A 27,197-nucleotide genomic window follows, 5' to 3' on the forward strand; every position below is an offset into this window, starting at 1 on the left:
TCTCTCCCTCCTCAGCCTCCCTCCAGCTCCAGCATGTGTGTTTGGATTGTAATGTTCCATCTGTGGACTAAATATTTCTGTTAATCATACAAGATGACTTTTTTTAAAAGCTCAGAAGTGCATGTGTGTGTGTCTGTATTTTTTCCAGAACTGGTAGGCAACATCGGCATTCCATGGCTGGCTGGGTGAGCCAAATTTGGAAGCAGACTAAATCCCAGAGTAGTCTGGGTCTGAATTCATAAAGATAATGCCTCTAGCAGAAGGGGCACCCATCTTGTTCAGGGGTGCCCTTTTAGGATTATCTTCAGATTTCTCACTAGTTGTCATGGTCTGTGTCTTCGAGAAGAGAGTATTGCTTTTAGACTGATGAATCAGTAAACTTTTTAGTACCTGCAAGAAGGTGTTGCCTCTGAAATTCTTTTGCTGGAGCATGCAATATGGAGCGGGTAGAAATGGCAGCTCTAACCTGAGCAACATATCCAAGCATGTCTACACTGCCCCACGTAATCCTGTGTGAAAAAATCCAAAACTAGCACTGACTAAAGGTACAGAGCAGCACCATGATGCAACCAGGAAAGTGAAGACAGTCATTTGAACACTGAACATGCTTAAACACAGCTCTCCCCTTCTTCCCTCCCCACCCCAAAAAAAGAGCAGAAGCTGTGGTTCTGATTAGTTTGAAGATCTTTAGAGCTTCTTGGTTCAGACTTCCTCTTTAGTACTAATGAGTATTACTACTGGTTTAATACTGTAAAAAATAACGTAACTTCCCCCAGTTTCTTTCTTGGAGATGGCTGACTGCTTTTTTCCTGCAATTTTGGTGGAGATGGAATACTCTAAGACATCTTGGGCAATTACTGTTTTTTTCCTAAAGACAGCATGGTTGTTCTATAATCAGCTAAATTTTATAATGGAAAATATTGAAGTCTTGGGGTTCCTCAGTTCTAAATACTGCTACCATGTGCACTGCCTGCAGTAGGAGGCAGAGGGAAGAGAGATTTCTCAAATCCTTAGTCCTCTACTTGTGACCTAGGTTCCTAGCTTTTCCACCAAGATAGAGCCAGGAACTGCGCACCTTCCATACCACCACACTCCCCCATCATATTTCTGACCATATCTCTCAGACATTTTCTTGGAGGAGTAGAGAGAAAGCAAATACTTCTCCTCTGTTTGGGTCAGGAAATGGGTGTTTGCAGGGATTTTGGTGTCAGTTAGTCTCTCTTCATCCCCACCTAACTAACTACCTGCTGCATCTTCATAGCTTTTTAAAGGAAAACACTGTGCAGTTAATTTAACAAACCCTTTCAAAGAGGCAGAGAGGAAGCAAGCAGGACACAGCAGGGTGGGGAAAACAGAAAACCACTGTCTTGTGATCAGTGCAGCAAAATGCTGCACTTGGAGCTACAGAGTCTGATTTTTGGGGGCAAAATTGAGACAAGTGGGGAAAGTCATTGGCATGTTGGTCTTCTACATGAAGAGCAAATGGCTATTTTAGCATTTCTTTATCAGCCAAACTTAGTCTTTTTTACTAGTGTGGGGGTTGTGTTTTGTGTTTTTTCTTTTTTTTTTTCTTTGAGCCAAATGTTCAAGGAACTGCAGCACAAACTGTATTTCCATTACACATGTGGCTGAATTGTCTGGAGTTAAGGGTATGAGGTAGGCAAAGCTGTGGATCTTTGAGGGGTCTTAACTATGCAGCTCCTTAATTCTAGACTTCTTACATGTGTATATGATCGGGATTTCTGAAGTTCTAGCCTTTCTTACTTCATTTAATTTCTGAAGTAAAATACCCTTTTAGAGCTTTGTTACACTAAAGTTACTGAAATGCAATACAAAATTCAACTACAAGAGGTGTTTTCTTTGATAGCTTTGACTGCTGTAGGAGCTTAATGAAAACATTTGTAAGCAGAATGGAAGTTAGTTTAATATTACACTACTATTACTATAAAATATAATCTCAAAATATTTCAGGCAGGGCATAATAATAGTAACCATGGAAACTTTGCTTGGAGATTTGAAAGGATGGGGCATCTGGTAGGCTTGCTCACTTGTAGGCAGGAGAGAATTCTGGGTTGTGGTTTAGATTGAGGAGGAGATGATTGAGGAGGTAATGAGGAGAGGGGCTTAGTCTTGGTGCAACGATGGCTGCACCTTTAAGTCTGGTTGGTGCATGTATGTTACGGTGTTCTTACCCATGGTGGAGAACTCAACATATTTTTATAGAAAAATTGACCTTTGTTAGCCAGAAATATCTGGGCTTATTTCTTCTGCCTATATTTTGAGTTGAGGTTTTGGTTGGGTTTTGGTTTTGTTTTCTTGTTTAATTTTTGTGGTGGTGGTGGGCTTTTTCTGTTTGTTTTTTTTGTTGTTTTTTTAAGGAAGTGGAAACTTCCATAGAAAAAAATTTTGGCTTACACAAACCTATCAGGAGAGGAGGAGGGGAAAAAAAGTCATGTGTGTCTTGGGATTTAGGGGTTTTTCCATTTTTGGGGTGCCTGACTGAGTGTTTTGAGCTGGCTGAATATTGATCTTGAACAGAAACTAGTGCTGATGAGGGGGATCCTAAGGTTACAGTTTCTAGTATTAAATTTTCTCATGTTTTTATTAAAAACCTTAAACACTATTAAGAGAAGCTCAGTGGCTTTGCTCAGAAGGAGGAAAACACATGCACGTGAGGGAGCAGCACTGTTCATGCTGATAGAAGCATTCAGATGTTTTGGTGCCCAGTTTAAAGCTCTTACTAGTTGGCTTTGAAAATGTGACTTCTGGTTCCTTTGTGGCATCCTGGCTTTGACTGTTCAGTTCACAAAGTGCGTGTGTGTGAGCGCAGTGTATTTCTAGTACATTCATTATGTGAAGTCTCCTGGTTTGTTTTTGGTTTTGTTTAACTGTGGCGTAGGAACAATAGTTTTTAAACTTTACAGTATCATGTAATGATGCGTGCTTCAACCTGCATGGAATGTGGCTTCCCATCCATGTGGAGTGACTCATTTTTCACAAATGTTGGGGGAGAGGGCTACATCAGAAAGTACAATGCATTGAAGTCTATGAATAAACTTCCCTCTAGACTCTGCAAATTCCATGCTGGCATGCCTTTTCTGGTCCAGAAGGTGCATAAAAGTTGCAGCTCTTCACAAGATTTGCTGGGGATTGCTCAAAACCTGTTAACAAAAGGTCGAGTTCTGGTACTGCTTAAGGAGGTTTCAGTGATCACTGAACAAAAAAGGGATAAAATGTCTTCCTTCTTTGTCTCCCTTTCCCCACACACAATTATTTCAAGGTCAGAGATTGAATTAAGTCTTTGAAAAAAAAACAGCCTGTACAATGCAAGTTGAATTTCAGGTATATTTTGATTATCTTTAGGTTCCTGGATGGAACCATATTCTGTTACTGTTTTAAAGAGAGAGCCTGGAAACTTGTGACTCTTTGTTTTTGTCTTGTATATGTCAATAAGAACTGATACAAATACTCCAGCTCTTATCATACAGCCTTGTATGGTATAAGGAAACTAGCTAATTCAACCATGTGAGAGTTTTAGGTAATAGTGTCATGTGGTATTATAATTGTCTTGCCTGCTTGGCAATATTTTTAGATGAAGCAAGTTTGAGATTTGCTAACTAACTCATTTTAGTATTTCTTGCAATAACTTGTTACTAAGATGGCCTTTTATTTAAGACAGCTGGAACTGATTGCAGAGTTCAAACATCCTCTGATGTCCTGTAGCAGTGTAAATAGGAGCAAAAGTGAGATAATGGTCAGAGTATCTACAATTGGAGAAAATGCCATCCCGTGCCAGAGCAGAGAGGGGGAAAAAAAAATTGGGCTGGCTGGATTCAGGCACGAGCTGAACAAAAGGATCTGAGTGCTGGTAGGGTCAGTCTAAAATGCAGACATCCCAGAAGTACAAGAATAGCCTTTTTAAGGCTAAGGCTACTCTGTGAGACTTTGCTCCTATGCAGGAAATGTACTTGTTATTAGCAAAACTACTTGCAGTCTTTAACTTTACTCTTCTGAAGACTTCATAGTCTTAGCATTTTGATAGTTTGTCATTTAGGTTTTGAATCAAGTTTGTTCAGGAATCAATGCTTTGAAGCAGAAACTAAGTAAGAACATAATTCACTGGGCTTGCTTGTTTGAAATGACTCAGTAAGGTTAGAGAGAGTTTTGTCTTTAAGTAGTTCAGTTCATATGCATGACCCATCTCACTTGTTTCCTCTGTCTTTTCCCAGTTCTCTGCTTCGCTATGGTGGAAACCTCTCCCTTCAGAGTGCCATGAGTGTCCGGTTCAACAGCAATGGAACCCAGCTGCTGGCACTGCGGCGGCGGCTTCCCCCAGTCCTCTATGACATCCACTGCCGGCTGCCTGTCTTCCAGTTTGACAACCAAGGGTACTTCAACTCATGTACTATGAAGAGCTGCTGTTTTGCGGGTGATCGTGATCAGGTAATTGGCAAACAATGCTGTCCCGACTCTCCAGAGTTTCCATGAGTGTTTGAAAACACCTCGGTAAGGGGTTTTTTCCTGATTCAGGAGATAAAACAGGAGAACTGATAAAACACCTCAGAACTGTTTTGCAATGTAGACTCTGAAGGAAGAAAAACATATACCAAAGCACGTGATAAATTTTACCTCTTGTTTGATGTGATCTAATACTTCCTTGGAAGGGGATATTCACCAAAAAAATAATTGTAGAGGCTCTTTAGGTTCAATTAATGTGATTTTAGAGCCATGAGCAGACAAGATTTGCTACACAGAATAAGGAAACATCTTCCTTTCATTTCAGTATTGCTACTGAGTGCAGTAGAGGCAATTCCACAAAACATAAATATTGTGGATTTATAGAGTTACTGATCCATATTTCAAGTTATGTTTTCCCTTTAATACTGTACTACTGGATCAGATTATAGGTCTTTATAGTTCAGTGTTCTGTAAATGGTGACAGTGGGTGGTTAGGAATGAATAGTTTGTTACTTCACTGAGGTAGGAGTCTGTCCCTACTACTAAGCATGAAGAAATAGGTCAGACATAAAGTGGCTAACAGCAGTTTATATGATTCTGGAGCTGGATAGCTCTAGATAGCTCTTTGGACAGCTGTATTTAATAACCACTAACACTGTTTAAGGACAAAAAATGTATTTTTAATCCACAATAGTATAGAACTAAGATCTGAAAATTTATTTGTGGTCATCAGTAAAGTCCCTGCAGTCACAATTTAGTCGTTAATTCTATTGCTGCTGCTGCAGGAGGCAGAGTTGAGCTTCTTTCAGATTGCAAGTACCAAATACATTTACCTCACTGAACTTGATCAGTGTTTCTGAGTTTACATAGTTTTTGGCAGGAGTGTGAAAATGCAGTAATGAAACCATCTTAAAAAGAAGGGTGGTTTACCATAAAGAATGGGCAAACACATGTATTGTTTACGAAGAAAACTGCTGATGATTTGTGGTCCATTATTTAGTCAGCCTAAAGATTACACTATTTTCTCTTCTGGAAGTCAGAGTAGACCTGTGTACACTCTGACATAGTTTAGCTTCTCATCTGTTACTGGAGATCTAGATAAAAGCCTTAGTGTCTGTTGTTGTGCTTTCTAAGCCATTTTCTTATGGGTATGGTGTTATTTTAGTGGGAAGAATATGGTTGCATTTTTAGAAAACTTGATATTCTTTTGGCTTGACAGACTTTCTGTTCAGATAAGTAGCAGCACGTAAGGCTACTAACCAGTTGGAAATCAGAGCAAAAGACAGTTATATTCCCTTATAAATGCTGTAAGAGGCTAATAGGGAAGATGAAGTTTAGTATGGACTATTAGAGTGATGTGGAATTTGACATTTAGACCTGCTCATACCCATCCTCTAACTGGAAGGAAAAAAAGATAATGAAGTCACTGAAAATGCCAAGATGGATGTCCAACTGTATATGTCTGAAACTGTCCAGTAGCATTCAAGTTCAACTGACTTAAGATTGTCAACACTATGGATAGTCCTTAGGGACTGCCTTTTACAGAGAACCCAATTCCAGGTATATCTAGAAAAGAATGTTAGAGTTGGAACATACTGTAAGATACATGAGATGAATAAAAAAAATTTACAGTGCTTTTTAAGATTTACCCTTCTATACAACTAGTATGCTTTTGCTTTTTGGTGAGTTTTGCAAGTGTGAAATAATGGATACAAGACTCGCCCTGTAAATCAAAATTCACCAAAAAAAAGAGAAATAAATCTGTTTCCAATTTAATCTAGTTCCAGCCCCCTCTCCCATTTAATATTGCTGTCCTTTGCCTTAATAAAGAATGTCTTTCATCCGAGATCGTGCAAAGTGAGCTTCATAGGATTCCTTGCTTGTATTTCCTTGTAGGATCAAAACTTTGTGTGGGCTAAGGCTCATTTGAAGGGATCTAAGGATAAGAAAGTGTGTTCAAATTATGTGTGGCACTTGTGGTAGGAAGGCTTCTTCAGAAATTTTCTCTCAATGCACCTCTGATTTTTTTCTGTCTTTGATTTTTCTTTTCATCTTTATTAAACTGATGACTCCATCTTTTTTTTTCTCTTTCAAGCTGTCTTAAATAGTTAGGTTTTAATACTTCATACAAGTAATTTAAAAATGTGGCTCTCCTGTGTTCAAAAACTATTATGTGTTGTCTGCACAGTTAGTTCATCTGATAAAGTTGCATTTTGAAACTATATTTTAACCAACAAAAAAGGGATATCCTTAACGCATCAGTGCTTAGAACGCAGTTGCATCAGAAAAAAAAGTGAACTGCTGAAAGAGGGAGGGCTTTCTTATCCAGCAGAGGTGATGCAAGAGTTTCACTGATTCAAATTCCTAACCTGGCAGGAGCATTTACTTCTTTTTCTGGTTTAATGACTTATAGTGACACTCAGAGGGCTCTGGCAAGTGTTTGAGTGCAATATAAGGAAGGGATCAGAGGGTGGGTGAGAGATGGAGAGATGACCCTTCAGTGCTATGAGATGCTGCTCCTCACAGAAATACAGCCTTTGCTAATCTTTCTATGAAGTTTGTACATGGAAAACAGCTTACAGTAAATTTTCCTGTAAATCATGACCATCAGGGTTTAAAAACCCACAACTGTTAGTGTCTTAGTATTTGTCTTTGGAAGTTTGCTGTAACAGTAGTGAAAATCTGCAGAGAAGGGGAATAACACCATGTTCCATACGGAGCTGTTGGATTCTAGTATGGCAAAAATGGACAGATTCTGAGCTGCAAGCACACAATTTAAGAGTTCTCTTAGAGATCACCCTTACATTTTAAGAAATTAAATACTTAAGTTTCCATAATGATCAGATGTGTTATTTTTACTTTGACAAGGTTTGATTGGTTTGTCTGTGGATGACAGTTAGGCTCTGTATACTAATCTTTTCTCAGTATTGCCTTTTTAGTGCCCACAGATTGACAGGTACTCAACAGGACTTGGATCTGGAACTCCTGACTTGTCACTCTAGAGGGGAGCCTGCTAACAGCAGGCGTGCAGTGATCTGCATACCAGCTTGTTTTACTGGAGAATCTGTGATGCAAGTAGATTAAAACCTCTTAACAAAGAATGAAATATCGCTAATGCTTTAAGGAACAAAACTCAGAAATATTTACCTGTTAACCCCAATGGTTTATTTTTTTTAAGTTTAAAAGAACACATTCTGAAGTGCTTAGATGGTTTTGAGTTGTTGCGGGTATTTGGGGTGTGTGGGCTGTAGCACAAGCTAAGTGACAGGGATCTTGGAGGATGAACAGCTTTGCTTCTTTTTGTGTCCTTGCAAACTGTTGTTTTCCTCCAAAAGCCGTAGTCCTTGTGAACCTAATTTGAAAGCCAGCGAACACTATGTGCAAGCATTTTTCCTAGAAATGCCACAGTCAGACTTTTCTTGTTTCTTGCAACTACCAAAGCTTGAGAGGCTGTGTTTAGCAAGTGTTTTATTTGCACCCATTTATAATTAACTTAATTTGCTCCTCTCAGAACTCTGTCTTTTGTTCATGTCATGAGTGTAATGACCTCATTCACATGACACAGATTTTTATTTTCTTTGTAGGAGAGCTCTGTTGTTGGTAGATAAACACATTCAGAATTGTATGCCATTTGCGTTATCCGGGAGCTCACTTGAGTCATAAAGCTGTGGAAGGGAGGAAGGGTAAGATAGGCTCGATGGATCAAGCATGACTCTCAGATGCCCACTCCCTCTGTTGGCTATAGAGATTTATGTGAGAGCATAATTTATCCATCCTTCTGGTATAGGCATCCAGGCCCAGAATTTCAAAGGCAGTTTATTTATGCACCTAACTCCCACTGACTTTACCCTGGTGTGCACAAGTGTTTGTTTACATACAAATCATAAAATGTGTGAGAATCTCAAGTTGTGTCAGGGTACTGGGGGAGTTTCCATTCTTCTTGTCAACATCAGAATTTGGGAAATATTGTTTAAATACTAAGGATTTTTAGTTGCTAGACTGGTATGGAAAGTATCTTCTTGGATCTGAGGATACAGGAAGTATTGAAGGGCTTCAGGTACCCACATGCATTTTTAAGTCTAGGATCCTCAGAGGCCACGGTGGTGGGCAGCAGCAAAAAAGACCCACCAAAAAAAAAAATGCAAAACACCCCCCCCCCCCAAACTAAAATAGACCAAAAGCTTTTCTTGCTCAAGACTTGTTGCCTGTGTCACAATGATGAATGCTATCAGCTCATTCCTTTTTTTCATTATGCAGATAATGTGAGGCTCTATAATGCTTGTAGCTGTAAAATCAACTGCCTATTGCCTGCTTTAAAAAAGGTGGGGGTGGGGAGAAATAACTTGTACCCTGTGAATCAAACAAAAAGTGTCTTGACTCTGGCATGCCCTCAGACATTACATCACCACTCAGCCTTTTCTGTTGACATTACACTGGTATAGGAGAGTTTCAGGAATGCACTGCTCACGGTACTGCAGACTGCTCCAATTCCCTATAAAGTTACAGCCTTCATTATGTTGGAGTCTGTGTGCTAAATAGCCTGGTTAGGGACCAGCCCAGTCTTTAGCAGGACAGAATTATTACATGAATGTAACCCTTCCAAGAACAGCATTAGCTGTAGAGGTGCCAGGGATCTTATATAGTTGTGCACTGCCTTTGTAAAGAAATGGAACTTTTCTTCTGTGTTCTACTTTGTGTCATCTAACTTAAAGGCCATTTATCTCAGGAAGTAGTACTTACTAGTGTCCAGCTTTAAAAATTAAAAACAAGAAAGGGAATTATTCTTCTAAAGAATATATTGTGAGTTTCCTGTGCACAGAAGAGTTCTTAATGAATAGTAGCTTATTGCAGTCAGCATTTCCTGATGTATGAAAAGCACTCAGTGTGCAAATATGTTGCTGTGCTTGGATAAAAAGAAAATCAATGTCTTACTCCGTCTTAAATTGGCTTCTTCCAAGATTTACTGATGAGGCTGTATTTTGTTTTTTTAATTTATCTAAATGGCACTTTAAATCCCAGCTATATGCATGACATTACATACATCTAAAATACTTACATGAGTAATTTATCTGTCTATGAAATTTATTTATTTATTTCTTCCCCATTGCTTCTGGTAATTGACATGGGAGGGTGATACTGAAAATGTCTCTTCAGAGTCAGGGTCTTGACAGAAGGAGCTGGGACTTTACTTTAACCCTGCTTACTCTGATCACCTATTCTGCAGGGCATCCTGCCAGCACCTTTTCCTGTCTGCCTTCTCTTCTGCATTCCTGTAAGCCCTTGGGGGAGGTTTTTAGACCTCTGGACAGTAATGCGTTAGCCCAAAGGGACCCATACTGAAGCTAAATTCTGGTGGAGTGGAACCCTGACTCGGAGACTTTGAGATTTGCAGGGTTCGTGTTCCTCAGAGTGCCTCACAGGAGATGTGGTGCAGTTTACCCTTGCACGACTAGGGAGCGTGAGCAGGAATGCACTGCTAAAAATGACACACAATGGGTGCTGCACTGACAGTGTTTCTTGTTGAGCTGTTAAAACTAGGCCTTGTCTAGATACTGGAAAAGCGACTATGAATTCTGGAGGATTTTGACTAATAGAGTATTTGATGTGTGTTTGAAGAAGGTAAAGTAGCAGATGGCTGAAGAAGACAAAAGGGAGCAATTGGGGTACGTGCAGTTTCAGCCATGTACAGAAGAGTCCCCTTCATATGCTCAGATAAACTTGTTTCTTTCTTTGGAATGTAATAGGAATATTTTCCCTGCCATAAAAATCCACAATAAGGGTTTCTAAGTTGCTTTTGTTCATGAATAAAATTACTGTTATGGCCTTTCTTCATGGAAAAAAGGCAGCTGTAAAAATGTTGATGGATTGTCCCGATGATGCTTCTGTAAGCATTTAAAACTGCCCCACACAGAGTTGGCTCCTTATAAGATTAGGGATTTAGGGAGTGGGAATACAGATTTTTGGCTTTGAATTTTATGTACTAGAAGCAATTTGTGTTTCTCCGGTCTGCTGTGTCACAGCTTTTCTTTTTCCAGTTCATGAGATAGGCATGCTTCTTACTGAGGAACAAAGTGCTGTTGCAAAAAACCTTTGGACGTACCTGCTTGATTCACAGGCCAAGATGGAAAACTTCTAAGCTCTTTTTTTGTGCCAGTTTCAACCTTCCCGAAAAACAGTCTCAAACAGTACAGGTTGCAAACTGCTGTCCTGTGAAAAAAGATGGCTGTTTTCAAAGCAAACGTGTTTCTTAATACCACAAAGCTGTGAACCCTAGTTGCAATTACTCTTTAAATTTGTTAAATATTGCACAAAAGATATGATTTGTGCCCCAGAATTTATTACAAAGTAGAAGATAAAAGAATATATAGGTATCCTTCATTGTGGGTAAATTATTTTCTTAACTGTAAGTTTTCCAAAACACATTTCAGAGATGGCTTTCCCCGTTACGTTTCTTCTTACTTTAGGTTTTGTTGTTGAGAGACAGCAACAATAGCCTGCACTGGTGACTGCTCTTTATGTGCTCCCAACCCTACACCCTGGTTAACTGCCTTGGGGAGAGGAACTTCTTAGTTGGTAACAGTGAGAGCTTCCAAAAGGAGAAGAGGCAGCCACTATGGCTGGGGTTGCAGTCTGAGGATACAAACAAGGCAGTATGCCATTGAGAGGGGAGGTTCTGTACTTTACTTGGGCTCTACTGGCACCCACCTGACCACTATAGAAGCTGGTTGAAATACATAAATGAGAAGAAATGTATTGAATGACTGATTGCAGTTTGTATGGGATTTTACTGTTCTAGCTACTGAACCAGACCACTGCTGGGTCACGAGCGCTGATGTTGGCACAAGGGTTGTAGGTGGGAATGTACCTACTGAGGAGGTCAGCAGATGATCATTAGAGCAGCTTTTCAAGCTGTACTCAGTGGGAACTCTAAGCTAAAAGCCTAGATTCATCAGCATAAGGGTAACAGCCTGGCAGAAGGATCAGGAATTGCAAGAGATGGAAATAATTGACCAATTGACTGTTGTTTATTTCTTAATTGTTTAAGGAAAGGAAAGGAGTGGAGTGCTCTGCTCTGTGGGAGATCCTGTTTTTTTCTTCTATTCCTCTGGTATTGCCCATCTCAATACCATCTCAGCAAGCTGTATTATCTTGCTGATTCCTTGTTTGTTTGCTCCTTGTTGCTTTTTTAATAGGAAAAAGTCTTTTCCTCCATAGATGCGTCCTTACCTTGTTTCCCCTCTGGTCAGTGGGTACTCTAAGAATAGAAAGATGATTTGAAAACAAATTTGTGGGTTTTCTACCTGCAGTAAATGCAGACTTAACACTAAACTCTGATCAAATGAGCAATTAAGTGTATCAGTCATTTCTTAAAAGTGGAGAAAAGAGCAGGGGAAGTCTCATTTATAAGGAAGATGTGTCTTGACATTGCAAAAGACCCAGAAGCAGCTATAAAAAAAAAAAAAATTTGGTTGTGTTCTGTTAAACACTTTTCATGCAAAATATGTAAGCACAGCAAGACAACACAGCAAGACCTGTGTTCATGGTTGCGATATTTTGCATATATACATATATATATATATATATAGGCAAGCACACACACAAATATATATGTGTATATAAGGTGACTTTTCTTACTTTTTGCTTTTGTTTATTTATAGCTTGCTTTCTTACCCCTTTTGAAATAGTTCCATGAGAAGCAGATTGTGGTGATATCATTGGGATTTTGTGGGTTCAAGGATGAGTTCCCACTTGGGTTTCCTGATGTTTAGTAGGGGGTATAATTGTGGTACTGCTTTGTTCTCAGTGGCTACTTACAGGGTCTCTCTCTCCTGTGTGTGGCTGCCTGTTTGTGAAAGAATATTTCTAGGCAGTCCATAATTTGGGAACCCTCAGGTACTCTATCAAATTTGAAATTGGCCGTTAGGCTTAAAGTTTCTTGGAGATGGAGAGATGCCCCAAGGAACAAAATAGCATAAGGCCTGTTTCCACAGGAAACCTTTCCTCCTTGGTTTTATGTTCTTCATGTAAATAGATTCCTTCTTCAGAGTGCTGATTGCTATGTACAGTCTCTTTTGGGCAAATAATCAATGTTTTTCAGACTTCAGTGATGCCTCATGTCAAACTGTGGTTTCCTCTGTGCAGTCCCACCACAGAGAAGATGTGCAGGGCAGCTCTTCTCATATGCTCAAGACGAGATAAGACTTCAGCCCAGCAGACTGCCACCAATCCAGATTCTTTATCTTGTCATAGGAGAAAAAGCAAAAGCCTGCACCCACCCATGAGTTACATTGTTACAAACAATATATATGGAGGAACTGTACATCCTGCCTCTTAAAGGAGAACTGTTGCAAATTTGGATGCCTCTGTGCTTCTTCCCAAGCGTGTGGATTTTGCATTATTTCAAGAAGCTAAGAGACAGCTCGCTAAAAGCCTGAGAAAAATTCCGTCTACTCTGATCTTTTTTGCCCCAAGTTTCATTGGCCCCTCTGAGGAAAGGACAGACATGCTCAAGTGAGTGGGAACTGAGATTTGAGAAGTTTAGTCTTTTTCAGAGCTGACTTGTTAGTAAAGCTGTAAGTGACAGCATGGAATTTGAGTCTCTCTAACAAGCATTTTCCTGTTAGTAACTTAGCAGCAATCACTTTTCAAATGGTTATGATCTCTGTACTTATGGTCTTATTCACTCATTTATAATTATATGATGATGGTGCTTTTTGGTTTGTGCTTTTTAAGACAAATTCTCCTACATTCTTCTTGTTCTTCCCTGCATTCATAGGGCCATTCAAAAGACTTGCTGATACTCTTGGAAAAATGATCCATGTCTCCTGGTCCCTTGTCTTGGGCCAAAGGCTTAAAAATGTCTCTGATATAGGTCATAAGTAAGAGGAAATTTTATAGAAACAGGAAATGTGGATGTTGGAAACTAAAATAAGGTTGATTTAGATACAGTTTTCTTGAAATGCTCCGTATTCAGTAGCACCTGAGGAAATGTAGCTTGTGGGATTTTGAAAGCTTTCAAACTGGCAGTGGTAAGAACAAAAATTAATTCCCCAGAGTGGAAGTACTCTGCAAAACGCAATGCTAATGCTACTGTTATGAGACTATAGCAGCAGCAGATTAGATCTCCATTTATTTATATCAACTGCTGTAATTTCCTTGGGGAGAGAGAAAATGAGAAGAGTTACAGTGGAATGAGTGGGGAGCACTAGTCCAAAGTAATTCTGCCAGATTCCTGATGATAGTTCATTTTAAGCATTTTATGCGTACTTGAAGCTCAAACGGAATTTGGTTTTTTTCCAGCAGCAGACTCTAACCACGCCTGAAAGTTTTCTTCCTTCTAAGGCAAACTTCTGAATCAGCAGCTTGTAGTCATCTGGAAGCCTTTTCCTGTCATTGTTGCTAACAGCTAGACATAGAAGCTGATTCTTCCCTTCTAAAAAAGCTCCCAATATTAATTATTAGCAACTGGTTTTCTGTCTAATCTCATGTTCACGTGAATATTGTGAATGTTGATTTCCGAAGTCCTGGTCAGATGCAGCAGCAAAAATGCAGATAATGAAACAGGTGGTTTTAATATTGGTCTCTCCTACCAGACATCTGAGCATCTGAACTCCTCACACAGTGTCTGGTCTGATTCAGAATTCAGCACTGCACTGATTCTTGAGATTATCTTCTGCCTGGAGTTTGTCTTTTGAGGGGGAGGGCTGGAGGAGGGAGAGTGCCCACTGTCTTAGGCATTTACTTGTCTCTGTGAATGTGCATGTTTTTGCCTCTCACTGGTTTGCCTCTGTGATTTGATTATCTGGGCTTTTGTTGTTAGAGTGAGTGAGTGAGTAAAAGGTACTCTGCTAGGAATTACATTTTGCACATCCCCTCAGGACCAGAAATCCTTGGCCACAATTAAAGTGGAGTCTAAGCATATGCAGCATGACATTCTTTCATCTACCCCACCCCAACCGCTTCTTTCCTTTCTGTTCCTTCCTTTTAAAGTGTATTCCATTCCTTCAGGATTTCAGCCTTATTCACTAGGGCTTGGTGCACTTCATGTCAGTTATTTATTTGAATTTTGTAGTAGTATGGACTGACCTGTGTTTCCTCAATCCTTATTCTCCAACTTTCAACTAGTGTGGAAAACTATTGGCTTATTGTTACATTAATAATGAATATATCAAAGAAAAATTTTCACAGATGATCATGTAAATGTCCTAGTAACGTCAGTCCAGCTGTGCTCCACAGAGGCCTTGGTTTCCCATTGTCTTGTGCAGAGAGTGCTAACTGGAATTGAGTTTCTGTTTCAAATGTCATGGAAGAGGCGTGTTTCTGGCTTTAGCAGCTTGGGTGTCTGCTCTTGAGTCTTCAGCTGGCACATCTCTCTTGCAATAGCTGCAGTCATGGAGTTGTGCTTCTGGCAGGCTCTTGGTCTCTGTCTGAAAAGCCACGTTCTACTTCTCAGACCCCTATCACCTGGCCTTACAGAAAAGAACAAAAGGAATGCATTTGGGGATTCAATTCTATATTGTGAGAACAGCAGGAAAACATGTACCCCAGAGGGATCCTAACAGGGAAAGAGAGTGGAAAACAATGCTGGCTGCTACAGTGGCAGCAGTAGAATGGCAGAGATACCAAATAGATATTCTGTGGAATATGATCTATTTTTGGTAATTATTGGCAGAGCTAACTATTGAAATAAAATTTAAATTTATGCAAAAGTTTGCAACTTGCAGCCCATTGCTTACAACATCGAACTTGTGTAGATGACACTACCAATTAATGCTTTTGGCACTTACTGATGACTGTCTTGGTTGCAAGGTTAAGCCCATAAGTACTTCAGAACAGCTCAGATCCTGAGCTGAGCTTTGTTCTGTGACTAGACATAAATTGCAGTGTGGATGCTTTATTCCTTCCTACTTATTTTCTCTTTATTCATTCCAGAATACTTTCACCAAGTTTAATTGCTTGATGCAAATGTCATTAGGGTAGAAAACAGTAATGAAGCAAAGGACTTCATGGTGCTTTTGAGTAGATAGATACTATCTCAGTTGGAGATAGTTGGATTGAGTATCTCCACCATTGGAGATATTCAAAAGCCATCTGGACATGGTCCTAGGCAGTTGGTGCTAGGTGACCCTGCTTGAGCAGGGTGGTTGGACCAGATGATCTCTTGAGGTCACTTCCAGCCTCAGCCATTCTGTGATTCTGTGAACTACTTTAAGATACTTTGACAATTTCTTTCTTTAAATTCCCCAAATTGTGACCACCTGAATTTATACTGTGTGCTAGACTGCAGTTTATGCCTCTGTCTATGTGGTCTGAGTTTGTCTTCCCATTAGAGTTTTCAGGAAGCTGTGATGTGTGATGGAGTATAAAGGTTTCAGGTGGGCCCTTCCCTGACACTCCCACCTCTTCCCCCTCTCCCTCTTCACACCCCCAAACCCAAAAACCAACCCCAACCCACCAAGACAATTATTTCTCTTTTTACTTTGGTAATCTTTGAAAAAATTGAATCAGAAGAGAGCTCTGGAGGTCATGTGACAAACTGCTTTACAGAGCAGAGCATCTTCAAAGTCAGATCAGGTTGCTCAGGGAATTGTCCAGATAAATTTTGGATTTGCAAGTGTAGAGATTCCACCGCCTTTCTGGGGCCGAGTTGAAGTGTTTGTTATGCTCCTCCTGAACATGCTGTTCCTTTGTGCTCAGCTGGAATTTCCCTTGCTGTGACTTGTGACTGTTGCTTCCTGAGTGTCCACTGCATGCTTCTGAGAAGAGTCTGTCCCCAGCTGCTCTGTATTCCTTCAGACAGAGAAGGTCCACTCTGTCCCTTCACTTTCTCCTGGCTAAATAAAGCCAGTTCCCATAGCTTTTCTTTGCAGACCATGTGCCTTCAGGCCCAGCAGCCCTCCTCCACTCCCTGTCCAATTCATTAGTGCAACATACTCTTGTATTGGGGGACCCAAACTGGACAGAGAACTCCAGGTGTGGCCTCAAAAGTGCCAGGTAAGGGGAATAATCACTTGTCTTGACCTCCTGGTTACCCAGTTGAGAGGGCAGTCAAATTACCATTAGTCCACATCACTGCAAGGGCACTCTAAATTTTGCTGTCTCCAAAACAAGGCAGTATACTCAGATCAGTGGTCTTCGCAGGTAGTATGTTCTTGTTTGGTGGGCAGTGGTACCCCACATTTTCTAGACAGTTGGCGATTGAGTCTTACCGGCTACCCCGTGTGTTCCTCTGCAAATCAGTTTGGAAGCTGATTTGAAGAGTCTCACAGATGCTTCGTTCCCTGCACATACGTAACATGTTTTTTCTGTGTTGTGTGCCTGATGCTGGGTGTCTGAAATCTGTCACTTTGGGGCCTGTCATTGTTGGTAGGTTTGTTTGATTTATGATGTAAAGTGTAAAATGACTCCCATATTGAGGAGTTGTTAGAACTTGTTTGGTTTAAAAAAAAAAAAAAAGGTGTTATGGTCATAAATTCAAGATACTGAGCTTTCTAGCTGTTTTGGGAGTCTCCATTTTTTCCCCACGTGTCCTAGGCAAGCCAGTTGCTGCTTCAACCACACAATTTGGTAATAAATACTAACAATTGGTAACATCTTTATAACTTTAAACAAGATTTTTTTTTTTCCATGTAGCATTTCTTGTGTTACAAAAAACATATTAGAGGTGCTTACTTTTTGATTGCTGGGAGGTTGCTTATATGAGCCCTAATCTGTATAGTTTTGGCACAGTGGCTCAGCCTGCTGTGGGCTAACATTTATGAGCAGTCAAATGAAAGGGAAGCACATATTCCTGGCACGGTCAGGTCAGTTTGGCAGAGGTAAATTGCCTAAGTGCTTGAACATGTTGGCTTGTAGAAATAACTTTCTGGCTTGGAAAGGATGTGTCTGTGAATGATGCAGAACTAGTATGCACAAGTTTTTAAAGGAACTTTTGTTTGATCCGGTGCTTCTTATCTGTCAGAAAATGAGCCGAATTGCATTCATAAGTGCTTACTCACATCCTACAGCCTTAAAAATAAGAGAAAAAAGAATGGTTGGATTGTGACAGTAAGAAACCAGAGAAGGGATTTTAGTGTTTTTTGCATTTTTGTGTATGGAAACATCCAAACACTGTACAAATGTAATTAGCATTGCAAACAGAATATATGCAAATTTATAGTTCTGTCTGTGTTAGTTTGTATCTTTTGTTTATTTGCTTCTCAGTCCTGTGTTATTACAGAACTTGTCTCCTCACTGCTTGATGTTACTTTGCTTGATGAGTTTATGTATCCCTGGAGAATGAAAGACAGAAACCAGTTATATTTGAGCCAAACAAAACAGAATTTGTCTCCTATCAGAGGTTAGAAAAGGGACAGATTTGCTCCATCTCTTTCTTTTTCTCCCTTCCCTCTACCCTAATAATAATAATAAAAAAAATAAAAACCCAACTTCTTGACTGTGTTGATTAAGCAGAAGACTTAAGTCAGTTGAAGGCTAGAGATTTACACTGTCTACACCGGTGTAACTGGAATCAGAATCTGCTCATGGTTCCACTACATGTCATCTCATCTCTAATTTGGGAGAAAAATAAATGACAGGAAGTACAGTTTATTGGAGAAGAGATATTTGGAGACAAGGCACAGTTTGTGGCTTCTCATAACTGAGAGGCATAAGCTTTTTACCATGTCAAATGTCACCTGTCGTTCCAGTGCATGTTTGTAGTATATTAAACTACTTCAAATTGCATATTATACAATAAAGAAATTTCATATCGTTCATGCACTGTTAAAAAGGGCAGCTTTCCATCTCTTCAGAGTAACTATAACCAGGAAAAAAATGAACAACATGATGTGTTTTTCTTAAACTGCTTGAGGCTTGCTGACAGTGAATGTTTAGCTTTGGTTTTGTTCATGTTAAGATTATTCTCAGTGACTGACTTTTGATGGTCTTAGTAGACTGATGAGCCAGACATGTTGTGCTTGTGTGTAATGGACATGCTAGCTCTCTTCTTAGGTATGTGTTTGATGGAGTTTTCCTCAGTAGTTCAGGAGATGAGAAAAAAAGATGAAAGACTTTGACATTAAAAAAAGACCAGAGTTGCAGGCTGCAAGATAGGAGAGTTTGATCTAGACATGCTTATATTAAAGCCAACCAAAATCCATAGCCTTATTTAGCAAAGGAAACATACACTTTGGGCAGAAGGCATTAGATACATGAAGCATGCTTTTCAATTTTGGTCTGTTTATATGCATGCAACATTTTTGTGCTGGTACCTCACCCCCATTTAAGGGTAAGTTGATCAGTGAGGTGCAAAGAATGATACAAATTGTCTTTTTTTTTTTCTCATTTTTGGTTTGGAGAAACGAGAACAACAATAAAATAACATAATTCAGGTGATACTTTGTGGTAAACTGCTTTTATTTTTATTCCTAACAGTACATCCTTTCGGGCTCTGATGACTTCAATTTGTATATGTGGAGGATTCCTCCAGATCCAGAAGCAGGTAAGGTTTTTTGTGGTTTTGGAATTTGGGGGGGGGGGGGGGGGGGGGGGGGGGCAGGGGGCAGGCATCTGACAAATGCTAGTTTGTTTTTTTGAAAAATTGCTGTTCTTGCTCAGCCTCTGAATCTAGAGTAATTCTGATGGAAGCTGGATGAGGAGAGTTTACAATGCCTAATCCAGTCTCTGGATAGCAATGGCCAATGCCATTTGAATCTTTTATCATACTATTTTTCTTTTAATTTCTCTTCTCATATAATGATCACTTAAATGTTCTAGATGAGCTGATGAAGAGAAAGACCTGTGGCTGGAGCAGGGTGTGTCTGTCTTCCCTCTTGTCTACCAACTGTGCTGCTTCTAAGCTGACCTGAGTTCACTGAAGAACTTAGGATCTATTACTAAGAAATTTCATTTCATAATGAAGCTTGCAGCATAAAATGGTGCTGGGTTCACAGTCTGCTCCTTACAGTTCTAGTGCATTGGCCTCTTTTCCCCTCTTTCTGTCCTCTTACGACAAAACCCTCCAACAGGTTTCTAATGGAGAAGAGCAGTTATGCTCTTTTACTTTCTGGCTGGAGGAGCACCGTCAGCTGGTGGAAATGACCACTTTTGACTCATTTCTGACCCTTTCCCATGCTGGGGCAGACATGCTAAGCAAATGGCACTAGCTCAACTCTGTGTGTGAAAGTATAGGAGAGGGGTGTTAGAGCAAAGAAAAGCATCAGTGTGTGTGGGATGTAACAGTAGTGTTGTAGATGCCACAGTTGGTCAGTGCCTAATTTGATATCATCTAGTATTGTGTAGGATTTGGCAATATGGCACTCTAAGCCATAGAATGTCAGCGTATTTCTTCTGTTGAAACAAATCACTGTGCTCTTTTAGAAGGGTGTTGAATCTTGATTGAAAGACTGAAGACTTCAGGAAATGTACTACTGTTTCTATTTTTAATGGCTCTGACAGTTGTTTAAACTGTACGCTTTAGTGGTATTAAGTACAACTGACTGCTATCCTGTGGTCTCAGGTGCTTTAGCAATAATGAGAGCAGATAACAAGCTGCGTTAGAGGTACAATGAAAATATTTTGTTTTATTTTCAAAGGCTCTTAATCACAGCTGTGTAATCCACAGCTGAGAGGATGACTAGCCTCTAAAAGGTTTGGTTAATGGCAGGATTTTGAAGAAAATGCCATTCTTATTTTGGATTGTTTATTTAACCAACATTTGATGTTGCAGTCCAGAAGTCCTGAAGATGGTCCTGCTAAATATACCAGTACCTTGGCTTTCTATCTTTGTGTAGACATCTTTGTACAGAGACTTCTTTCTGCTTTCATTTTAATTTGTGTAATTTCCTTTTACATTTGACGCTGTTTTACTACTACCTATGGAATTTCCTCTTGGTTAAATCAAAGGTTACATACATTTAAATTAGTTATTTGTAAGTTTTTGTGTGGACTGTAGAACTACATTTTATGCATGTTACTATACTTGTCCTGACTCCATTTGTAAATTCTGGATTTGAGATTTTTGTGTTTATCTGGCTGTGATGCTCCTGAAAACTTTTTTCCCATGCAGCTGCAGATGACAAACATCTTATCTGGCACCTTTGCACAAAGAATGATAGCTAGAATTACCACAAAACAATGTTATATGTGTCCTGGTCAGCTTTCTTGTTTCTAGCTCTTGTAACTTGAGGAAGGGTGTCAGTAAACTTGCAACATTTCAGTTACAAAATTAATTACTTAATGTTAGTTGCCCTTGTGGTTGCTTAATGGGATCAGAAGATCCTGTAGTAGGAACCTGTTTGTCTTAGTCTCTTGTAACTTGAGCAGTGCTCTTATTGAAACATTTTAGCAAAACTAATTTGCTTTGTTCTGTTAGACCCAAAGATGTGGCTTCTGTGGCAAATAAGTCATTGACCATCCAAATCAGCTGTGGTAGGCGTTATTGAAGCTCTTCTTTTCTTCATTCAGCTCTTCTTGAAAGGTTGTGCCTGTTTTGAATGTGATGAAACATCCTTTCTTAAATCTCATCCTGTGGTTCAGAGTAATTTTTCAGCTAGAGAGGTTGCTGTGCTTCCTTCTTGGAGAAAGAGTCTTGCTGTAGGGATGTTGGAGACCTTGGAAAGCTTCTGCTTCAGTGGAAAACTCCTTGTTCTCATGTTCTAGCTTAAAATAGGAGTGTCTTTGGGTCTGTGATCCGAGGGGGTGGAATGTGGTCTTTCATTTAAAATATTGTACAAACTAGACAGGATGATGTAATGTCCTGTACTGTTGGTTGGTATTTTAAATAAAAATATCTCTCTGATTTCTACCTTCCAGTTGAATTCAGACATTGTGCTGCTGTAAATATTTATGATACAATTCCCTTAAATTATATCAGGTATTTGTAAATAGCAACTTTTTTGCAAATGTAAATCTGTTTACAGAGCTGCATCCTTAACAACAACCCTGAAATAGATTATTTTGCTTAAGTACAGGTGCAGCAAGTACTAGCTATCTAATGGTTAGCAACATTACTACACAAAAGATGAAGAAAAGTTGGGAAGGAGCACACCAGTCAGACAGCTGCAAGCATATTTCAAGTTGGAGGAATGCAGTTACCTGTGTTGGTATTTTGCCATGAAAATGGAACAAATTCCGCTGTTCTTTTACAAATAATCATAATTTAGAGGTGTCTTCCCAGTAGGTTGCATGGAATCATTCCCCCTCAGGTAGAAACTGCCAGTGGTTTTGTTCGGTCCAGTAAATGGTTTTGTTTGATCCAGACAGGATTTACTTTGGGGAAGGGAGGTCTGTGAAAAAAGGTATTTCCTAAATTGCTTAGGAAGCTATTCTGTTGGAGAGTTTTATTGTCTGTCTTCCTCCACAGTCTTAGATTATTCTGACTAGGCCAGGATTTCCTATGCCAGAAGGTTGGTTGCTTTTCTACCACCTTTTGTCCTTTCTCGAAGGTGGAATAGTTAGCTCATTTTTCCACTTTCTTCTCCATCCAAGTACTACTCAGTTTTCCAGTGTGCTTCTGAACTGATTGCTGATTGTTTGGTGAATTTGTTAGCCAATTTCCCGGTTTTCTTCAGAGGCAGAGTTTCTAGCAAAGTTAATACATTAGTCTGGCAGAAGAAAAGCAGTCCTGAGTTTCCACAGCATTTACTTGACTCCAAGGCAAGCTAGAAGTGAAAAGAGACATTGGCCCAGCAAGCCTGTGAACATATAAGCACTTCAGGCAGTATTTAAACCTAACTCCTATAAACATGGTCTCTTAGCTGGTAAAGAATCCCAGTTCAAGACAGAACCTGACATGTCTTGTGGGGTAATAGAGGGCTTAGTAGACCAAATGTTTTGCAAAATGGAATTTACATTCCTCACCCACTACTCTGAATCATCTCTGCAGCTCAGAGCTTGTCTCTTGCTTTTGAAATATTGCTCAAAGATGCTATGTGAGGGATATGATATTTATTTGCAATTGAGAAGACAGTTGGGGATCCTTCAGTTTACATGAGCAGGCTGTCACTAGACTTCTGAAAAACTTCACTAAATCAGAACAGCAAACTGCATTTCAAAACCTCTTTTTAATTCTGTCATTGTCTGTAACTGCTCTCAAGAAAGGACCTGTCATTGTGGTCCAGTTACTAAACTAATTGTACCAATTTTCAACAGAACTGATGCAATTTTTCTTCCCTTTTTTTCTCCTTGGTCATTGTAAATGCAGACACCTCTAGACTTGAATTCAGCAACAGATCTTTTCACAACATTTGAACAGGGTTATCTCATTGGAGACAGCTTGTGGTTTAAGTTCTCAAAGTTCCAGGCTGATAAGTGAAGATGAATAATAGATGATTAAGTGTTTCTTAATGTCTTTAGCTATTTTTGAGATTTTTATATATGGGCACACATGCATATATACATACCAGTTGGGTTGGGGTGCGGGGAAGCCATCTGGCCCAATGGGGAGCATGCTCCGGAAGGTTTGTATTATTTAAAAAATGGATTTTTATGAGGCGTGGTCTTGGAATGTAAACTGTTTAGGACTGTAGTTTTTTTTTCCTTCAGATCAGTGTTGACCATAGTGTGTTATGGAACAGTTGTTTGATTATCACAGCAAGTAAGTGGTGGGGCAGTGTAGAAGGGGTTCTTGTATTCAGTGGAATTTAGACTGGTTTCCATGTCATGTGGATTGTAATACCAGAAACTTGTGGAAATGTCCTGGCTAGATGGCATTTATCAGAAAACAAAGCAGTGTTGGGCGCTTTGTAGCGTTCTTCCACTTGGCTAAAAGATTGACCATCCGTGAGTGTTTCTCTCGCTGACTTTAGCATGTTTAATATCTAATTTAGCACTGGAAAGCTGAGCACTGGGAGAGGCTGGAGAAGCCTTAGTCCCCGTCAGCTAGCCATCTGATTGTACCAAAGCTCCTTCCTCTGTATTGTATTGAACGTGTTTGCAGCTACCAGTACAAAATAAATGCACAGGCAAGCAGTTTTACACATTCATTTTCAAAAAAAACCAGCTATCGGTTGTGTGATAATTTCACTTTCTTTATTCCCTTTATGTTCAGAAAGCATAGTTGGTGGTGGTAATTTGTATGGTTCCAATAACATTGTAAAAACCATTGTGACCTATGCAGTAAAACACACTGAAGGAGAAATCTCACAGACCAGGAGAAGGACAGAATGGAAAGGGTGTGCCAACATTTATTTCTATAGTAATTTTGTCTTAGCTTTCATATTGTTGTTCAGCTCTACTGGTGATAACAATGGTGGGAGGATTGGTATAGATAAGGTGTAGATAGATATGGCAGATATTTAGCAGCAACAAAAGAAGGGAGAAAATATACATCTAAAAATAGCCAGCACCACTACAGCATTCTGCCTCTTCTTTAGATGTTTAAATATGAATTTTTTCTTTCACTTTTGGAACCTCTGCAGAGGTACAAGACCACCATGGGGCTGGTTCTAGGCACAGGCTAGGCAAAGTGGGTGATTGCCTGGAAGAGCATGTTGCCTGAAGTGGGTGCTGATGACAGCCCACTGCTCCCTGTGCTTAAGCTAAAGCTCTGCAAGGCCACGCTGATCCTTTCGTCTGGCCTGGGAGGTGGAGGGTGGGTCCGCAGAGGGAGTTGGAGCTGCTTTCGCTTTCTTTTGTAGTAGCAGAAGTACCAAGCTGGAGTCCCCAGTTGCCTCCTCCAAACCATCTCCTTCTGCCATGCTGGGAGGAGAAAGGACCTTGGCCAGCCCTTGCTGTTCTCACCCCATATTTGATGTGATCACAGTCAGTTTTTCCTGTGTTAATGAGAAACCTTGAAGTTGCTCTGACTCCTGCCGGAGCCGGAGTCAGATACCTGATCCCACTAGAAGGGATGCTGCAGGCCCTGTGCTCTCAGGACAAGAGTGCTTGTGTTTAAGTCTAGCTTCTCCACAGCTGGGTCTCTGAGGAGCAAAGCCATCTGCTGGCATGCATTGTATGAAACAAATACAGGTGTGTGAGTGACCAGAGAGAGAGTTTTAAGAAGTGTAAACATGATCTGCTGCACTGAAGGCAGAGGTCCTATATGCTATGCATATTTGCTTGCATTGTGCTGTGCATTTGCTTTCCAAGCTATGGCCTCTCTCTTCCATTAGCACATCGTGACCTCATAGGATTCAAATGCAGGGCAGTGGCCTACAGTCTAAATGTGTCCTGGATTATTAATAATGAAAGCTAAATTATTTTAAATGAGCTTTCTACTATAGTGTCAAGTACTACAGTGGAATGGTATGCTATGGCACACTGGCAGCAGCTGCAAATATCTGGTTCTTCTCAGGAGTTTTCAGCACTTTAAGTAATTCACAAGGCTTGTATGAAGTTATGCTTTAGTCTGTGGAACATCTTTCTACCTTATATGAACAACCAGTGGGACTTATTTTTCAGTGTCCTAGATAGAAAGGACTTCTTAATGAGGTCATTTAATTCATCTGTTACAGAGTCAGTAGAGGATTGTTCCTTATCCCAGCAAGTTCTCCAGCACTTTGACAGGTTTTTTCAAATGTTTGGAACACTGCAGCTTCCATTAGTATAGAGACTGTTCTACATTCTTACTGGATTTCTGCACTAGGGCACTTTTCCTAATAATCTATCACTTCCCTTTTTTCCTTATCTTTCAAATAATTCATTCTTCTGGATTTTTTTTTTTTAAACACTGCTACATGTTTAAAAACTTGTGCATGGAAAATCGGGTTGCGGTCCAAATATCTCACTTTCCTTTTTTATGATTTACTAATGTTTTTTAAAATGTGTTGGTATGTACCATCCAACATGTTCTCAATATGTGAAATGCCAGCTCATTTGCATAAATATTTGTAAAATTGCATAATTAAGATGTCTTTCATTAGCATAATATTTAGTGCATAAAATAATAAAGCAAACCAAGAAGTAATCACTTTGGCAACTTAGTAGATATCTGCTACTTCAAGGCATTATATTATTCCTTCCTTCTGTCTGTATTGGAGCCTGTAGATAGGCACTGTGTTGCCATGGTATTCTTGTCAACTGTGTAGGGGAAATCTGTTTTAAAAAAAATGTACAATTCAGATTTAGCTTTTTATAAGTTATTTCTTCCAGATGGTCAGATATTGTAGTAGGATATTATTTCAAGAATTTTTTGAGACTTTGTGTTGCTCCTCTTTGGAGCACTTATTTGCAGGGTGAAGAGGAAGAGGGATTTTCTTGATATTTCACTTTGTGTATCAAATAAGAGCAGACCAAAAAAAAAAATATCAACCAGCACAGCAGGAAACTAAACCACTACTCAGAACTGTCTTTAAGCATAGCAATTTTTGGAAAGTATTGCAAAACCAGCTAGTATATCTCCATCCCTTCCCTCTAATAGTTAGAAACTTAACTAAAATTGGTATAATCAGTCTCTGAAGACTTTAAGGCTTTTTTTTTGGTAAATATTATTAATGACATAAATGTAACCTAATGTCTTCTGTATAAACACTGCTTATACATATGGTAACTATCTAAAAATATAAAAGCTGCCATGCTAGAACACTGTCAGGACCTGTGCATGCCACTAAATTGAAAAGCAAACAAACAATGCCCCCATCTCTAAAAAAACCCCATACCTCAAAAGCAAAATTTGAGTGTTGTTGGAATAGCAGAGGTCAATTCTGCTGAAACAATACAAATAAAAATATCAGTTCAAGTGAACACAGCAAAAAGAAATAGAAATTATTACATGCAAAAAAGGAAGATGGCCTCAGGAATTTGAGCAGTTTATGGCCAACCTGCTCTTAATGTACAGATGCACTTTTTTTTTTTTTGCCAGCAGACATGAGCAAACTTAATTCATGCTGTGAGATGGCTAGAAGCTGTATGGCTGCAGCTAAGCCTCTACTGAGAGACCAGAGGGATTCCAGACAAGTCTGGACACAGGCATATGTCTGCCACGCAGATACTCATGTGATATGATACCGACTTTGCTGCAAAGAGACCGCTGTCAGGATAAGGATGTAGAAGGCTCGGCATAAAGCACTTAGAGATGTCACTTAAGCACATAGGAGCTGGTAGACTAAAATTGCATCAGGCAGGGGATTGTCCACAAATGAGGTTCCGGGGCAGACTGTTATATTTGACACAAATAATAGAGTATTGCTGCAGTCAATGGTTTTTGGTTTAAATGACTAAAACCTCTTGTACTACTGGAAAAAGCTGACTGCTAAGACTTGCGATTGCAGTAATCTGCTTCTAGGGGACTTTTCCTGTAACTGGGCAGTTAGTTGTTTTAAGGGACTTTGTAGGGAAGTTCACCTTTGCTCTTAGAGGAGTGAAGTATGTTCTAGTACTATGCTTCCTCTGATTTTACTGTTAACAGCTTAAAAGGAATTTGGGAAACTTAAGTATTGAAGCGGAAAGGTTTGGATCGTAGAATGGTTTGGGTTGGAAGTGACCTTCAAGGATCATCTAGTTCCAGCCCCCTGCCACGGGCAGGGACACCTTCCACTAGACCAGGTTGCTCAAAGCCCTGTCCAGCCCTGTCCAACACTTCCAAAAGATGGGGCATCTACCACTTCTCTGGGCAACCTGTTGCAGTGTCTCACCACTCTCATTGTAAAAAGTTTCTTCCTCATATCCCACATAAATCTATGCTCTTTCAGCTTAAAGCTGTTGCCCCTTCTCCTGTCACTACAGGCCTTGGTAAAAAGTCTCTCTCTGTCTTTCTTATAAGTCCTCTTTATGGAAATAAAGGGATGCAATAAGGTCTCCCCAGAGCTGCCTTTCTCTCC

At 39.8% G+C, this 27,197-nt stretch overlaps 1 protein-coding gene across 2 annotated transcripts in view; it reads left to right on the plus strand.

Moving 5' to 3' along the window:
* DCAF5 (DDB1 and CUL4 associated factor 5) overlaps positions 1-27,197 on the plus strand; it is a 74,320-nt gene that overhangs the window by 35,505 nt on the left and 11,618 nt on the right. For both annotated transcript variants that reach the window (XM_074824387.1, XM_074824388.1), the window contains exons 6-7: positions 4,230-4,443; positions 18,874-18,940. In XM_074824387.1, coding sequence (XP_074680488.1) covers positions 4,230-4,443; positions 18,874-18,940 — 281 coding nt within the window. The remainder of the gene's footprint in view (positions 1-4,229; positions 4,444-18,873; positions 18,941-27,197) is intronic.

Source organism: Strix aluco, chromosome 4, assembly GCF_031877795.1.
Source record: "Strix aluco isolate bStrAlu1 chromosome 4, bStrAlu1.hap1, whole genome shotgun sequence".
Classification (NCBI taxonomy): Eukaryota; Metazoa; Chordata; class Aves; order Strigiformes; family Strigidae; genus Strix; species Strix aluco.